A 17,427-nucleotide genomic window follows, 5' to 3' on the forward strand; every position below is an offset into this window, starting at 1 on the left:
AATAAGAACCAGCAGGATAAACACAGACAAACTACTATCAAACACCAAAAACAGTGACAAGAAAGCAGAGATTATTGTGCCCATGACAGGCTTTCAGACACAATTCGTTAGGTCTTTATCTTCTTATAAAATTAGTTTTAACCGTACAGTATAATACACTACAAACAGCTAAAAAGTTGTATTTACAGTTTAACAGCTGAACCCAAAATATTTTCTAAATTTTTTAATGCATGCATGTGTTTGAATGTGTGATTTCAGATTCAGTGACAGAGTCTAGACTGCACTGTGTTTTTGTTGTTTTAAATATATAAAATCTTTATAAAATCATCTTCATCAAGTTACTGAGATGTGTTAAAATGAAAACTGTTTTTTTTTTTTTTACAATAGTGGCTTTTCTTGTACAGAAAAAGCTAGACTAATCGAGCATATTTCTGGGTACACTCCTGAAAAGTGTTGTCAGAGCCTGGTTGCAGCATGTTTTGTGCTGCTGTAAACAAAATGACACATTGTAAATCACATTGTAACAATGCTTATATAACAAAGCTCTTACTAGTCCTGGCTAATATAAACTAACTATATTAATGTTGGCTTGTTCTGTGTTCCAAGTTATTATCATTAGCAATGCAGATATCATTAAAAGTTCCCAAAGGCACACCGCTGTAGCTACCAGACATTTTAGTGATAATTTAATTTTAAATGTAATTTAATTTAATTATGTTTGGCTGTCTGCCACAAGGTGGCACTGCTGAACAATTTCTACTCTTTTAACCTTTCATGAGTCAAAACTGTGCTTACATCATCTTTGGCTTGGAAGAGATACTCGTTTCCGTTTGTCACTCTGTAACGAAAAAGAAGAAAATCATTCTAGACAAACTGTAAAACATTTTTTTAAATCACTTTAGTTTCATGACTTTAGATTAGTGCAGTTGCAGCTCACCTCAATTTGAAGACATGCTTCTTCTTCTTGTAGTCGACAGCAACCTCGCAGACGGCATCCTTCAGGCTGACGGGGATCTCATTGTGGTATGGAATGCCCTGCCCAGCATTTTTGTTGTCTTTATAGAAGCCCATCTCTTGGTTGTTCATAACACAGTACACATTATGCCAGGACCTGGGAAAAATATTTCAAAAGGTATTTTTAATCAGCACAACGTTGGCCTCAGTTTTTTATAAGTGAACTGTTACAACATTATATGACATTTCTGTAGAATACTTGTTTCTTATTATTTAATATTAGATATTATTATACATATATGTAATTTCCAGTGTAAAAATATACACCTGAGTGATTTCTTTCTTTAGACATAATACAAATTCCGTAATAACATTTATAGCTAATACTGCAGGTTTAAATGGTTACTTTTTGATCAGTAAAAAAGGTGGCGTTACCTGTTGGACGCTTTCTTGTTGTGGCCCTCATACTCATGCTTACGGTGCAGGAAGCCCTCCAGCTGAGCGGAGGAAGACTCTTGACTTTTGGCCGGCAGGGTGGACGATTGGCTGCCCTTTGCGCGTCTGCCTGAGTTCGGGGATGGGATAGGACTCGCCTCCTTAGAGCTCTTCTCTGGCACGCCGTTCACTATTTCCCCGTCCACTCCGTCCTGAAATGAGACAGAGGTTAAAAGCCAGGTTCTTGTTTCATACTGGTTTGCAAAACCAAAGATCATGAACTCACACCTCGGTTCTTGGGTAAGTGCTGAACTTACAGTAACTCTGCCCACTGTGAGAGGCCACACTCTGAAATTTGCTAATGAATGTCTTAAGAATGTTTTGAATAATTTTGATTTTGAAATTGCGGGTGAATCCCTGCAACTAGTCACATGTTAAAGATATTGCAGTGTTCTTTATGTATGTGTGTGTGTGTCTGTGTGTGTGTGTGTGTGTGTGTGTGTGTGTGTGTGTGTGTGTACATTGTAAGATAACTCACCCGTGGTGACTCCTGGTCTGACGGCAGTCCGTTCTGAGCAATCTGCTCTCCTTCTCTGTGGAAAGGTCAGGAAAGAATGCGCAGAAAACATAACTATTAAACTTTGGACAAAGCAAAATTTTTTCATCTTGACTGAGATTGTGAGAACAAATTACCTTTGCTGTGCCTCAATGACCTGCTCTGGCTCTGGCGTTGGGGGTTTTCTTCTTCTCTCCTCTTCTTCTTGCCTTCTTCTCACTTCCAGTAATTCCAGCTAAAAGAGAAGGAAGGACAGGTTAAACAATCAGACTCACACACACATAAGCATGCACACACCTATTTCAATCCTGACAGTCAATCCTGCCCACTTCCCCAACACCTGTACTAAGATGAAATTCACTTTAAATTTTTAACTAATTGTCTCTCAAGCCGACAATTCGTTATGCTAAAAGTGTTATTATTTAAAAGGAACAAACTTGAATGGAAAAATCTGTGACTGTAATTCTATATTTGTGTTGGTATATCTCATTATTATAGAAGAGGAAGTATTGGCTTTGGGGAAGAGTGTGTACTGTACGCATATTACTCACATATCACTTCTGCTTTCGAGAAACATTCCACGCAAGAGCAGTCGTTTTTCTGTAACAGCACCTTTAACATTATTTTGAACTTAAAGCAAATCAAAGGCGTGTATTTGAATCTTTTCTATAGCAGCAGCTCCAACACAGGAATTTGTACACCAGAGATGCTCCATATAAACTAAGCTTAAAAGTAAATGGATTGAAAACATTTATAAAAATGTTTAATTAATGATGTGGTTTTCAGCGAAGAGACTTTTTAAAAAACTTATAGAATAATAGATTAGAAGGAGTCTCCAGTGTCAGCACTTTGTAACAGTCTAAAGTAAAGACTTTTTTTGGTAACACAACAAACTGAGTTTTTTTGGGTGATTAACTTCATTTATATACTTAATTCATTCACTATAAATGGATACAAAATCTTGTTTTATGTATAATCCGTAGCGTTATAAGTAAATCTGTGAATCATTGGCAAATTGAAGTGGTATAATATGAATGAAATACTTCAGCAGATGAAAATAATCAGCTTTAAGCATCACACAAGACTGTTTTTGAGTATAATCCTATAACAGAACAATATGATAATATAATAAACAATATAATAATAGCAATAATAATAATAATAATAATAATAAAAATATTCAATTTTAAAATAATTAATACAACAACAAATTAATTAAAGGACATAATAAAAAGCTAAAGGCTTCTCCTGAAAAAAAACCCTAAAGTGTATATTATGAGTTTGGCATAAAATAGATAGATGATATAAAATTGTTATGAAAGATTTATAGATGATACCCCATCTCTCTCCGACATTTTAGTCTGTGCAGTCGCAGTGTGTATCTTACCGTAGTCAGCCGCTCGAGCGCAGAAAAGCGTTCCTCCCAAGTAGCAGCTGACTTCTCAAATGCCTCGTGCCTCTTGATCAACTTCTCCACATCGTCCACACTCTGACCCACCTCCCTACTGGACAGGTACGGCTCCTGACCCAGCAACCATGCCTCGGCTACCCCCGCGTCTCGTGAAAACTGGTGCACTTCCAAAACTACATGTGCACACAGACACAGAGTGATAGGAAGTGAATGTCAGGATGATTAAAAGATCACAAGCACACACAAAAGCAACTTCTGTGTTTCATATCGGATCTGACTGAGGAACAGGATTCTGGGTTTATAAAAATAAAAGTGAAGGTGATTTGTGATGTATATTTTTTTTGTTTCAAAATGTTTTTTGATATATTTTTATTTTATGTAATTTTTCCACAATATATTTCTCAAACAGCACATCTGGATGGGTTGGATGTTTTTTTCTAAACGAAACTGAAAAAGCCAACAGGGACTTGCCACTTTTTTCAGTAGCCTTCCTTCTGGAAGTGAATTTCACTTTCATTCTGAATATACATATACAGTATCTCACAAAAGAGAGTACACCCCCCACATTTTAGCAACCATTTTAGTATTTCTTCTTACAGGACAATACCATAGAAATTAAACTTGGATATATTTTGAAGTAGTCAATGTGCAGCTTTAAAAGCAGTACAGATTTACTGTCCTCTAATATAGACAATATTGTCAAAATAGCTGGCAACAAAAGTGAGTACACCCTATGTGATAGCAGCTGTACGTCGTGTAACAACAATTCACTTTAAAGATGGCTAAAGATCGCTAACACTCTGAAACTGAGTTACAGTACAGTGGCCAGAGTCATACAGAGGTCCAAGACGGGTTCCATTTAAAACAGGTCTGCTTTAAACTACAGACCCATGAGGGCTGCCAGCATTGCTTTAGAGGTTGCAGAAGTGGAAGGTCTGCTTGTCAGTGCACAGACCATACAGCGCACACTGCAACAAGTCGGTTTGCATGCCGTCGTCACAGAAGGAAGCCTCTTCTGAAGCTACCACACAAGAAAGCGTCCAAACAGTTTGCTGAAGACTATCTGTAAACTTGTTTGGCTCAGATGGTTTCCAGCATGTTTGGCGACGCCCTGGTGAGGAGTACCACAAAATTTTTGCCATGCCTACAGTCAACATGGTGGTGGTAGCATCATGGTCTGGGGTTGCATGAGTGCTGCTGGTACTGGGAAGCTGCGGTTCAATGAGGGAAATATGGATTCCCACATTTATTGTGACATTCTGAAGCAGAACATAATGCCCTCCCTTTAGAAACCGGGCTGAACAGCAGTTTATCAACATTATAATGACCCCAAACACATCCAGCAGTTCTGTGATGTCATTATGGAGAAGTGGAAGAGGATCCCAGCAACAACCTGTGGATCGTTGGTGAATTCCATGGCCAGGAGGATAAAGGCAGCGCTAGATAACAATAGTGCTCACACAAAATATTCACACTTTGGACACAGTTTTGACATGTTCACTTGGTGTGAACTCACTTTTGTTTGCAGTTAATTTGACAATAATGGCTGTATGTTGAGTTGTTTTTAGAAGAATAAAAAATATCCACATTTAATTTCTATAGTATTGTCTCTTTAGAAGATATACTGAAATGGTTGCTTAAATGTGAGGGTGTACTCCTTTTTGTGGGATACTATGTACACTATACAAACTATTAAAACTAATATAAGAACATCCTTTTACATCTACATTTAGTCTCTATTTGCTATTATAATAACCTCCATTATTCTGCAAAGATGTTCAAACTATATTATTGATTGTGTTTGTGAAAATGTGTGTTCATTCAGCCACAAGGGCATTAGTAAGGTCAGGCACTGATGTAGGATGAGGAGGACTAGGGTGCAGTCAGCATTCCAATTCATCCCAAAGGTTTTCAGTAGGGTTGAGGTCAGATTTCTAAGGGAAAATTTAATGCTTCCACATCAAAGAAGTCCTATACAACTGTGTGCCGCCAACTTTGTGATAAAAGTTTGTAGAAGAACCACATATAGTTGGAAAATTCAGGTGTCCCAATGCTTTTCCATATAGCGCACAATTATGATAATTAGTGAATCATTTTGTAAAAAAAAGAGAAGAGAAGCAAAAAACCCCCACCATTTTGTGTATTTTTTTTCCTTTTTGCAATAAGCGCACATGATTTTGGAGGACATGATTTAGAGCAAAAACAACAGTTGACTTACTCAGTCTTAGCCACTCCCATCTGTCCTCCCATTTGTCAATCATTTCTTTTCTCTTGTCTGTCAACTGTAGCAACCTTTCTTTAATCTGCAAAAGAAAATACAGCAAAAAAAGATCACGTATTTGCTATTGCAATTGTAAGACAATCTCAAAACAAAGAGTGTGTAGACTTGTCCCACACCTCCTCTGATGCGTAGTGTTTGCGTGCCAGCAGAGACTTGCCCAGCTCTATGCAGGCGGTGAAGCTGTCGTTACGTGCATCTATCTCGGCCTTGATGCCCTGGTGGTTATTCATGAGCAGCTCCACAGAAGACACATCCCTACAGCCACCCAGAGGACAAACACATGAACAAGCAAAAATTAGTTTTACTATACAATGCATACTGACATTTCAGTAAATACAAGGATTATCAGGCGTATACTGTACATACATGGAACATACTGTATACATTATATGTATCTACAAAAGAACATTTCTTGGCTACATTTAACTCTAGTTATAACCTGTTAATTTTCGTTAAAAGAAGCACAATGCCTTTACTACACCGTCAGCACATTTCAGTACTCACACACACCTTGGTTTCTCCTGGGCCTCAATGAGGCGGATGACGTCTTCCATCCAGAGCATGAGGTCACGCACCATGTTGAAAAAGCGGAACTTGTCTCCTGTGTCAAGCAAACGTGCCCTCCGTCCTTCACAGGCTTCCAGAAGGTTCCTCCATGCGTCCAGTACTTCACTCTCCCTGCGTTGGATATCGTCTGCCTTATCACCGGCATACGCCGACTGCAAACGTGTTGCATCCTCCTGCAGCTGCCTCACCTACACTCGCAAATGCACACACAAAGGAAGGATAGGAGAGGAACTGAGATGTCAGGATGGTCATGTTAGTTTTAATGATGCAATGAAATAATACAAAACGATGAGATTTTACTGTATGTGTCTGATTACACTGGAAAAATACAATGGTGAACTTAAGATTTTTCAATTTATTTCTACATATTACATAAAAAAAATTCAAGGTACTTCTAATATGTGTAGTAATTATAGCAGCATCTTAATGATAATTCATGCTATTAAAGCCTTACAACTTACCTGTGAACCAAGTGCCTGTATGTCATGTTCAAAGGTCGTGTGCATCCTTTGAAGCGCCTCAACTGTGTTCTGGTCTCGCCCGAGTTCTTCTGGAAGCTTCTTGTGCTTGTCCAGGATGCGACTTAGAATCTCTTTCACATCATGGTAAAACTTATGCAGCTCATAAGATGCTGCCAGGATCTGCGTGCGAGTGTCAATCAGCTCCAGAAGATCCGCCCAGGCCTCGTTAAGCCCATCTTTCCACTCGGCTACAGTCGCAGCGTCGGTATGGCCTGCGTTGATAAGCTCGTCAGCCATCCGGTTTACACCGTCCACACGTTCCTGACCGATGTTTCCAGTGTCACGGGCGAACTCACGGAAGCGCTCTTGCAGCATCTGAAAAAGTAGGAAAGAACATATAATCTAGGGGTAAGGCTAATAACAAATGTATTGCAAATATGTTTAACAAAGAAAAAAAATTTTCCTTGATATGGTGCTGTTTATTTTATTGAAGAAAATAATTGTTTTATTATTTATGAGTCTACAGTGTCAGCATTTTGTAGTGATGGGAGATTCATCTAAATTATAACTGTATGCTGTTTGTCATCCAAATGCTTGCTTAATCAAGTTGCAAATCTTTAAATTCAATTATTTTGAGTGAGCATCAGAAAAATTAAGCGTAGAACACAGGCAAACATCTAGAGAGATAGATGGAGTGCAAATCATTTTCCTGCATGCTTACAGTGACGTGCTCGTAGTCCTGGCCCAGCTCATGAGATCCTGCCACTACTTCTCTCTCAGCGATCCACTGCTCCAGATCATCCACCTCGCGGTTCAGCTGGAAAAGGCGGAACCTCTCATCCAGTTTCCCTCTCCTCTCCTCTGAAAGATCCTTAAGTCCTGCGTACAGCTTATCCACCTGTGACTGCCGCATACCTATTCTCTCACTGCGGAACAAACAGAAGCACATGGGAAGCATCAGTTATCTACATACTGATGCAAATAATCACGCAGGTACAAATGATTCATCCACGAGTGAATTATATTTACTCACTAATCTGGTAACACACTCTCTTTCTCTGTTAGACCTATATTTGTAAACCATTATATATTTATAATGATTCATGTTTCCTTAATAATAATTAACAACAATTAACAATTCATAATGATAATAATAATAATGTCAAAGTTTCAGCAATGTGGAAAATTCCTTGATAATTTATATTTGTGTTATAAAACGTCATTATTACTAATAATGTTAGGCGCTGTACTATGCAACATTTATAAGTAATAATGCGACTATAGTATAAAAAAACTATTGCTTAAATTTAAAATAACATCATCGAGTGCTTCTGGTAAAAACAATGTCATTATAAAATGCTTGTAAAATGTTGTAATGTAATTTTTTTGTAATTACTTTTATACAAACATTCCATGTTTGCTTTTTTTTTAGCTTGCACCCTGAGCTGTATCCTGATTGGTCTAAACATAAAAACATGACATCGCTCTTTAATGAGGAGCTTTAAATGTACTGACATAAAATTGTGCACATATCAAGCAGGTTAAACAAGCCAATATTAAATGTATAATAAATAAGGATGAGAAGGATGAGGGAGGATGGTGTACCTCTCAGGGTGATTGTCAGCCACCAGACCACGGCTGGTCTTGGAAAGCTGATGAACCGTCTCGGCATAGTCCTCCACTGCCTGCTCTAGGATCTGATGTTTCTTCAGCATGGCCACGGAGCTCTGTTCATCCTGTCAGGGAAATAAAGTGAGCAAACAGCAGCTTAGCCAAATAACAGTCGTAAGATAATTTTGTCTTAAATAATGTCTGGATTATGATAATTATAATAAATAACTGAAAAACTTGCTTTATATTCAACCATAAATTCACATCAGATGATTCAACGTGTGTATTGCTGTCATGAGCAGCTAGTTAGAGAATGTCATTAAATTCAGCCTCTAATCATTTCTTTCCATGTAAAATGGCACCACATTTGTCACCATCTCTTGCTAAAAACTTGTACACACCTTAGCTTTCTCCTCTGACATCATGTAAAGCTCCTGTTCGCTCATCCAGGCCTCCGCCTCAGCAGCATCAAAGTAGTACTGCTGCGCCCGATGGGCTTCCTCTAGCCGCTCGTGTCTCTTTGCTGTCTCTTGGATGAGGAGGTTCCAGAGCTCCTGTAGCTCATCAAGACGTGCTCTGATGGCCTCCACGCTTGGGTTGTCTCCCGTCACGATGCTCTGGCTGCGCTCAAAGATGTCGTCACAGCGCGGTTGATGGCCCTGAATCTCCTTCTGCAGGGTCTGAATAAAAGAATGTGGTGGAAGTCTAAGCACACTGTTAAAGTTTAAAAGCTCTGATATCACCAATAAAATTGAACACACCTGTTTAATTGTTTAGCTCTGTGTGTGTGTGTGTGTGTGTTTGACTACATTTCAATGCCTCACCTGGTTCTTCTTAATTAGCATCTGAACTGTTTGTAAGTTTTGACCATGGTCTGTTGATGTAGCGAGGGGCATCCTCTCCTCAACCCAAAGCTGTGAAATAAAGAAAATTATGTAATTAAAGATTTACACACTTGCTCAAACATTTCTCAACCATTCAATTGTAATAAAAACATACAATTTCATCTTCAACATCACGGTTGAACTGATGGATCTCCCTGGATGCCATGAGGAAGTTCGTCCTCTTCTTAAGGGGATCCAGCAGCTCCTTGAACTTCTTCTCCACTACCTCACGCCGCCCGTCCACCTCATCTGTGTCCTTGCCCTCCTGCTGCAGCACGTGAGCCTGCGACTGGAGTTCTGCCACTTCTCTCCTACGCACCTCCACCTGGTTCTCTAGCATCTGTACAAGAGCACATGACCTAATTGTACACATCTACAGTAAAATGTTTAGATTACTGTAATAATTATGACAATTATTTTGTCAGACATTTGATGCTTGGTATCTTTTAATGGTATTTTATGTATTTTCTTTACTTTTACTTTTTCAGGCCTGGAAAAAAAGTTTGAATTTTATAAAAGTAAAGTTTGTTAACTTTTAGTTTGATTAATTAGAAAATAGTTTGATTTATTTCAATCCAGAAAAGGTCAGGAATCTACTTTCTGTCAATTGTAAATAGAACCTTTTTACAAAACTGACTCAAGCACAAATTATTTGAATGATTTGAGTCTTGCTTTGACTTTGGTAAATATAATTCATCTCCAGTCCCTGCTGTGTTGCACAGTGTGACATTTTCTCTAATTACGGCAAATCTGAGCCAACTTACGAAGGACCTGACAATTAGCTGATCAGTAGGTAAAAACTCAAACTGTGCAAAGCAGCGGGTCTCTAAGACAGGTGATGATAGGAAGATTGATTATGTAGAAATGTTACACAAAAATATTTTAAAGCGCATTATTTTTATCATTATTATAAAAGTGACTGCATTTTTTATGCAGGGTGATGCATTATGGTCACATGACCTTTTCACATGTGTATACTCTATTGCAGCCTTAAAAGCCCTGATCTCCTGGATAGCTACAAATGTGTTAAAAAAAAGAACAATAACAATAAAAATAGAAAACAATGTCCTGTTACTCATACATTTTGTTTCTTCAGCAGGATGTTGACACTGGTTAGATCTTTGCCAAAGTCATCTGAATGGATCTGACCCTCCAGACCTGCCAGCCACTTGTCGAGATCGGCACAGCTCTGCGTGAACAGCTCGGCCTTGTTGGCATCGAACAGGCACTGTGCTTTGGTCTGTGTTGTAGACTCCAGCTCCTGCCACTGCGACTGCAGCATCATCAGCTTCTCCTTAACCACAGCCTCCGTTTCAGGCTTCTCTGACACCAGTTGCATTCCTTCCTACAGAGGTAGAGAGACAGAGGGCTTTAGGCAAGATTTTAATGTAAATGAGATTTTACAAGAAAACATTACTCAGCTAAACACTGGTCAACTTAATATAACTATTTGAACTATTTTATCCTCAGAAGGCTGTAACTATAGCTTCCTGTGCCACCATGAAACATTTTACACAAAAAATATTCATAAATAACATATTTGTTATTATGTAACAATAAAATTACAAAACATTAAATTGAACAACCGCATGAATAACAATATTTATAATGACTACTGTAATTTCCGGACTATTAAGCACACCATATATAAGCCGCACTAAATTTTACAAAGATTTTTATTTTGAACGTAAATAAGCCGCACCTGTCTATAAGCCGCATAATACATTGGAATAATGTCTACATTGAAACTAATGAACTTTACACAGGCTTTAACGAAAGACAGTGTCTATTACACGGTGTAACGGGTGAAATATGTTGTGGCTCCTTTAGGAGAATAGCGGTATTTTGGGAATAGCCTGCAGCCGCATTTTTCCGGTATTACTGCGTGTGTTCAAGACTGAGGATTATGTCCTTATTATTTTCTGATGCTCATTTCTTAATTTCTTTGACTAACCCGTAACACTGTTGCCAAAAATAATAAAAAAGCAAGAGTTTTGTAAACCTGTCTGTGCTTATATGATTTCTGTTGCAAATGGAGTTAGCGAGCTCTCACTTCACCCAGACTCAACGCATTACAACGGCTTGTATCTAAACAGTAGCCGACCAAGAAAGTCATTGTTCACTGTCTTCCTCCTTCCTTTCACAACTATTTCTCTCGAGAGTTTATCTTTTGGCATCGTCGTGCGTTTAAAAAAAACTTTTTTTCTCCCGACGCCGTGCAGCTCAGAACACAGGTGAGGTGCGTTTTTTCGTTTCTGTTCGGAAATTTCATTGGTCTAATGTTATAGAGTTCAGTTTTTTTGCCTTGAAGTTTGTGAAACCGAGAAAAAACCCAGGAAAAATTCATAAAAAAGTTTTTTAAGCTGCGGGGTTCAAAACGTGGGGGAAAAGTAGCGGCTTATAGTCCGAAAAATACGGTATTATTATTAAAAAGACTAATACATTTATTAAACCCATTACAAATAATCACAAAAAATATATAGTTGCATAAATTAAGAAAATTAAAAAACAAATAAATAAATAAACATATTTCTATTTGTACATGAATTTTTTTGGCATGGTAATTTGATCAATCTTTTAAAATTTGAATTTGTTTTAGGTCCTAATTATACAGGATCACGTACGTCTATTATTAGCAAGAGTAACGAAAGACAATACTTGGCATTGGGAACTGAAATATAGATAATGTGCCCAATAATTTAATCATTTTAACACACTACACCGCTAGGTGGCGCTTGCCTTCTTCGAGATATTCTGGAAAAGGCGCATACAAGCAAAAAAAGTTGAGCAGTAGAATAAAGGGAAAGGGTCAGTGTGAACAGATAACTCAAACCATCAAAGAATCTTTTTATGTTCTGTATATTTGACCCTTTGTTTTACTTGCACAATTTGGCTTTGCTAAGGCATACTAGCTAGTATAAATCATTTAAATCTGAGACTAACCTTTTCAATCTTATCCAGCCACTCTTTGTTGGACTGGAGTTCGGCCATGAAGGCTTGGTGCTTGAGCCACTTGCTGTGCAGGTTTCTGGCCTCATCATATGACATGTCCTGCGCTGTCAGCATCTTCTCGTTTATCCACAGAGACAGCTGCAGACACACAACAGGAAAGATAAAGTGTAAGCAACAAAAGGGGCAGGGTGCTCACAGATGTTCTTTATAGCCTGTGAAAAGTTTTACAAATACTTCAGCTGGTATACGAACAAGTTACATGTGTCCAAAGTGGGTTTTTATAGTGCCAGTAGTACATGTTCAACCCTGTAATTTTGCCTATTAATGAACACATGTCTGGCTAACAGTTCAGCATTATGCAAACTGCATGTCTAAATCATTACACATCAGTTAAGAATAAACATGATTCCCACAGTAACACTAATTTCGAAAGAGGTAAAATAGTAAAATACATAAAACTGGAAAAATCATATCATCCAAAAACACATTATTCCAACTTCAAATACTAAAAATGAACTGTTTTACTCTTGGTACTTCTTATAGCATAAATATCTACTTCTAGATATATATCTAGACACCAAACATGTCTTCTGTGTTTGACTACATCTAACATAAACAGAAACAAAATGTTTAAAATAATTTTTTTGCCAAAATATTATGTGAATCTGTACCTCCTGGCTGTCCTGCAAGAACTTCTGCAGGTCTCTGTTATCTTTTAGTCTCATCAGGAGCTCCACAGCTGCCTCACGGTTCTTCTTATGTCTGTAGTATAAAGGTTTATGATGAGTTAATTCATTCCCAAACTTGTTATCATTATATAGAAGTGCTGCAAAGTAAAATGTGTTTTAGGTAATATTAATCAACTTTTACAGTTGTATGTGTTTGAGATGTAAATGAGACTTCACCATGTGCATGAAGCTCGACCTCCAGGCAGATAGTCTATAAAAATGACTCGAAGTAGCCACGTCCAAACAGAAAATAAGCATTCACACACTAGAATTCCTCACGTATGCATATACTCAGTTATTGCACCTTTAATTCGAGAAGTTTTTTGAACACTTTTACAGGAAAAGTTGCGCATAATAAAAAATTATATCTGTACTAGAAGTTACGCGTCATTCAGAATATGCAAAACACCTGCGTGTTGCTCAAGGCATAATTTTAAATAAATACTTATACATGTATATGCTTACATAAATAATACCTCTGATTTTAGATGCTGTCTCCTTTGATGCTCTGAACTTGTTACTGCCTCTCACTCAAACAATTGTGTATTAGACAAAGTCCAAGATCAGAATTTTGTGTACTGGGACATGCTTCATGTGCAACTCTCATTAATTTTTTTAATTGTCTTTGGGCACATCAAAGATTTGAGTAACTTGGATTTGATATTAAATTCCTATTCGATAAATTTCCACTACACATTTTCCTTTAACTTTGAATAGGGTCAAATTCATATGAATTTTCGTTACTTGTGAGAATTTGAAATTGTCCCTACAATGAAAAATTCTGACAGAAATTATTATATGTGCATTTCTATTACCTGTCATCAATGGAAGTTGCTCTCTCTTGAATCTTCTCAACATTGATGTTTCCGTCACTAGCTAATCTGCGTCCGGCCTCCACCACACCATTGATCTTCTCCTCATTAGCATCCATTGTGGTCATGAAGTCCTCCTGTTTTCTAATAGCAGCTTCAGCTCCTTCTAGAGTGGTGGGCATCTCAGTGTGGGCCAAGACATACTCCTGAAGAAAGAAAACAAGAGTTTAAAAATGTAAAGGATTTTTTTATTTATCTCTAATATCTTACATAAACTGTAGAAATAGATAAAGAATTTAGTTTAATACGTTTAAGTTTAGTTATTAGTTTAATAAGTTCAAGTTTAATTAACACCTTTTATATTTTACTTGATTGTGCAAAACTCACACATTACCTGATTGTTGAGGAAGGTCTCAGCCTGTTTGGTGTCTCTAAGGAACAGCTGGTAAGCATGAGACTGGGACAGGAGGTTCTGACGGTTCTCCCACATCTTATGGAGCTCGTTCCAACCTGTATCCAATGCCTGCAGGCGTTGTCTCAGAAACATGTGCTGGGCATCCGTCTGGCCCTGGGTCACCATTTCACCCATGTCCCGCATCTTCTGATAGTCCTCTTCGTAGTTGTCAATCTCATGCTTTATACCTTCGTGTTGGGCGAGAAGCTTCTCAGCCTCGGCCAAGGTGTTGGGCATGTCCTCAGAGGCGATGGCCGTCTGCGTGCGAGACAGCCATGACTGGAAGTCATCCAGCTGGCGAAGGAATTGCTGCAGCTTGCTGGCCTCACCCAGAGAGGCCTCCCGGTTTTGTAGGGTGTCCTTCAGCTCCTCCCATACATTTCCGATCTCTGCCAGCCTGCCTGTGATGGCCTTGGCTTGCTCAGGATGCTCAGCTGCTAGACGCTCTGCCTCTCCACGCAGGTCTCCCAGCTTGGCCTCAATGGCTGCCAGGTCACGTTCCATCCCTGTTAGCTTGCGCTGCAGAGCCATGACTCCTGTCAGGTCGTTACCCAGGTCCTGAGTGGACTCGATTACTTTGGTCTTCTCGCGGATCCATGACTTTGTCTCGTTGCAGTCCAGGTGATAGTTCTGAACACCAAGTGCAGAGTTTAGGGACTCCTTCTTCTGGTCCACCAAGTCTCTGAACTGACTCCACCTACAGAGAAGAATTAGTGGACATTTACATACACAGTAATTTTGCTTAAACAAGAATAACTTTAATGAGCTCATGTTTTCTTTTAGAATTTTAGATTAGAATTTGAACTTGAATTTGGCACTTGGACTACGCTGGATTGAGTGATTTAAAGTGATTTTTTTCTGTGTTCAGTCTATTTTGAATTTCATTTTTTAAATGTTTTATTTTATTTTACTTACCACTTCTTCTGTTGTATTTAAGCACACTGTAATGCATTGAGTTAGATTGATGTATAAGATATGTGCAATGGTTAAATGCTTATTTTAGTAATATAAATAGCAAATAAATAAAACAAATAAATCAATTAATTTAAATTTAATATGTATGTCCATGAGCAATATGTATCAGATAAAAAGTGGACCTTCTGTTTAGAACCTTTGTTTGGAGAAATTCTGAATTCACAAGAATTTTTTTTAAACCTGCCTGGTGTTCAGTTTGTCCTGCTGAGCCTTGATATCCTTCTCGCTGGGGTGTCCACTGTGCATTAGCTGCCGGGCGATCTGATTGACCACAGCCACACGGGATGCTTGGTTATTCATCTCAGGCTCCAGACTCTCGAACCTGGAACACATTATTCATTTACTCATTACAAAAAATAAAAAAAATAATAAAAATAAAAATAGAGCTTGACAGGAACATATTGAATTCATTGTTAAGAAACTAAACGAAACTTTCAAGGGTCTGTCTGTGAATTCGGAAAAAAACTACAAAAGAACAGAAGAGCCACGATGTGTGACTCAGCAGGGACAGCTGGTGCACTAAACGCTCTTAATGTGCTATTTCTATTGCAAGGCGTATAGCAATATTTCATGTAAAGCTTTTCTACAGTATGCCACCATGACTTCATAGATCTTTTACATAACCTTTACTAGAGATAAAAAAAACAAAAAACATTTATGGTGCTTGTAGTACTCAGGCAAAATGAAAGTGAGGTATTAACTGGGGTGAATACAGTGGACCAGTATGGCCAGTATAGCAAACATATGACTTTTGTTTGCTATATTTCAGTACAAAGCTACAAAAACGAACAGCAGACATCAACCTAGTGGTGGACCATCCTCACCTGTGCTGTACAACTTCCAGATCCTCCAGTTTCTCTGGAATGTCCATGCTGTTGAGCCACTGCTCCTTTTCGTCGATCCACACCTCACAGGCATCGGCCTCACTGAACATCTTATAGAGAGCTAGTGCATCTTGCAGAGCCTGTTTTCTCAGCCTGGTGAGTTCTGTCAGCTCCTTGTAGCGTTCCTCGATGCCTGCCAGGCGTCCACTTATGTCGGCCGACTGGGCCAGCTCACCGGGAAGGGCCTGAGCCTGCTCATGCAATGAGTCAATCACAGGCTGGTAGCTGGCCACCTCGGCGGCTGCGTCCTTATGTTTCTTGACCAGTGCCTGTGTGGAGAACTCATCATGGCCGACGTCATCACTTGAGACAATGCGCAGTGCATCCAACATCCACGCATCCACATCATCGGCTTCAGCCTGGAACTGGTGCAAGCTGCAGGCCTCCTCTAGGTGTGCCTTCCGAACAGCAGCAAGTTGCTCCAGAGCCGCCCACTGAGCCTGCACATCGGCTATGCGCTCGCGGATCTTGGCCTCTCCAAAGTGTCCGGCATCAGCCATCGCCTGTCCCTCACGCACTGTGTGCTGCAGGTGCCCTGCTCGACCGCTCATCTCATCCTCAAGAGCCCGGTGCTTACTCAGTAAACGCACAGCACCTGTCAGGTCCTTGCCCACGTCATCTGATGACAGGATCTGCTCCTTCTCACGGATCCAGGCCTCCTCTTCAGCCATCTCCCAGAAAAACTTCCAGAGACGCCGAGACTCCTCCAGACGTGCGCGTCGCTCAGCCGCCAGCTGCGTCAACTCCTGGTAACAGAACTCCAGGTGAGCAACACGATCGCGAATCACTTGTGGGTCACATGGCTTGTAACCTGCAAAAGATAGCAGACACAGAAAAATTGTAAAAGATATACTGTAGATACATTGGTGAAACAGGAAGACATAAACAAGAAAAGAAACGGCTAAGAAGTGTCATAAATCAGGAAGATGCAGAACATTTTTTATACTAAACTTTCACATATTTTAACATTATGCATGTTTCTAATAAATTTGGGTAAATTAAGAATTGTTGGTTTTAGATCTGGGACTACATTTTCAGTTTTTAATCCATATATCTACTTACCTTCATCATCCACAGCAAATTTCTGGGCATTAGCATTTACAGCCCGCACACGGTCAGCCTGGATTGCAATATCAGTCTCCACCAGGGCATGTTTTTGAAGCAGATCTTCCACTCCCAGCAAGTGCTTCCCATAATCCTGAGACAGCAGCAGCATCTGTAATGTGGAGAAAAGTGAGTAATCACAAGCTGCAGTTAACTGCAAGTTTACAATGTTTAACATTAAGGCTACATTGCAGTAAGACTCTAAGACAGTCAGATATTTCAGTCAAACCTGGTTAATAAAATACATTAAAACAGGATTTTTGCATTAGAGACAGCATTTTCTTTAGAAAATTGCTTTCTGCTTTCTTCACTACTTCTCTCGATTTCAGTTATTTTCCTTTAAACCGCCCACTCATGC

At 39.1% G+C, this 17,427-nt stretch overlaps 1 protein-coding gene across 2 annotated transcripts in view; it reads right to left on the reverse strand.

Moving 5' to 3' along the window:
• Window positions 1-17,427, reverse strand: part of sptbn1 (spectrin, beta, non-erythrocytic 1) — a 69,651-nt gene that overhangs the window by 1,877 nt on the left and 50,347 nt on the right. For both annotated transcript variants that reach the window (XM_046857046.1, XM_046857047.1), the window contains 23 exons: window positions 17,028-17,181; window positions 15,906-16,776; window positions 15,266-15,403; window positions 14,047-14,803; window positions 13,656-13,858; window positions 12,784-12,874; window positions 12,104-12,250; window positions 10,242-10,505; window positions 9,276-9,500; window positions 9,101-9,190; window positions 8,678-8,956; window positions 8,271-8,401; window positions 7,387-7,591; window positions 6,666-7,040; window positions 6,148-6,392; window positions 5,754-5,892; window positions 5,575-5,659; window positions 3,333-3,529; window positions 2,083-2,180; window positions 1,928-1,982; window positions 1,390-1,601; window positions 938-1,111; window positions 796-838 (listed from right to left, as the gene is read on the reverse strand). In XM_046857046.1, coding sequence (XP_046713002.1) covers window positions 796-838; window positions 938-1,111; window positions 1,390-1,601; window positions 1,928-1,982; window positions 2,083-2,180; window positions 3,333-3,529; window positions 5,575-5,659; window positions 5,754-5,892; window positions 6,148-6,392; window positions 6,666-7,040; window positions 7,387-7,591; window positions 8,271-8,401; window positions 8,678-8,956; window positions 9,101-9,190; window positions 9,276-9,500; window positions 10,242-10,505; window positions 12,104-12,250; window positions 12,784-12,874; window positions 13,656-13,858; window positions 14,047-14,803; window positions 15,266-15,403; window positions 15,906-16,776; window positions 17,028-17,181 — 5,178 coding nt within the window. The remainder of the gene's footprint in view (window positions 1-795; window positions 839-937; window positions 1,112-1,389; window positions 1,602-1,927; window positions 1,983-2,082; window positions 2,181-3,332; window positions 3,530-5,574; window positions 5,660-5,753; window positions 5,893-6,147; window positions 6,393-6,665; window positions 7,041-7,386; window positions 7,592-8,270; window positions 8,402-8,677; window positions 8,957-9,100; window positions 9,191-9,275; window positions 9,501-10,241; window positions 10,506-12,103; window positions 12,251-12,783; window positions 12,875-13,655; window positions 13,859-14,046; window positions 14,804-15,265; window positions 15,404-15,905; window positions 16,777-17,027; window positions 17,182-17,427) is intronic.

This window comes from Silurus meridionalis, chromosome 9 (assembly GCF_014805685.1).
Source record: "Silurus meridionalis isolate SWU-2019-XX chromosome 9, ASM1480568v1, whole genome shotgun sequence".
Taxonomy (NCBI): Eukaryota; Metazoa; Chordata; class Actinopteri; order Siluriformes; family Siluridae; genus Silurus; species Silurus meridionalis.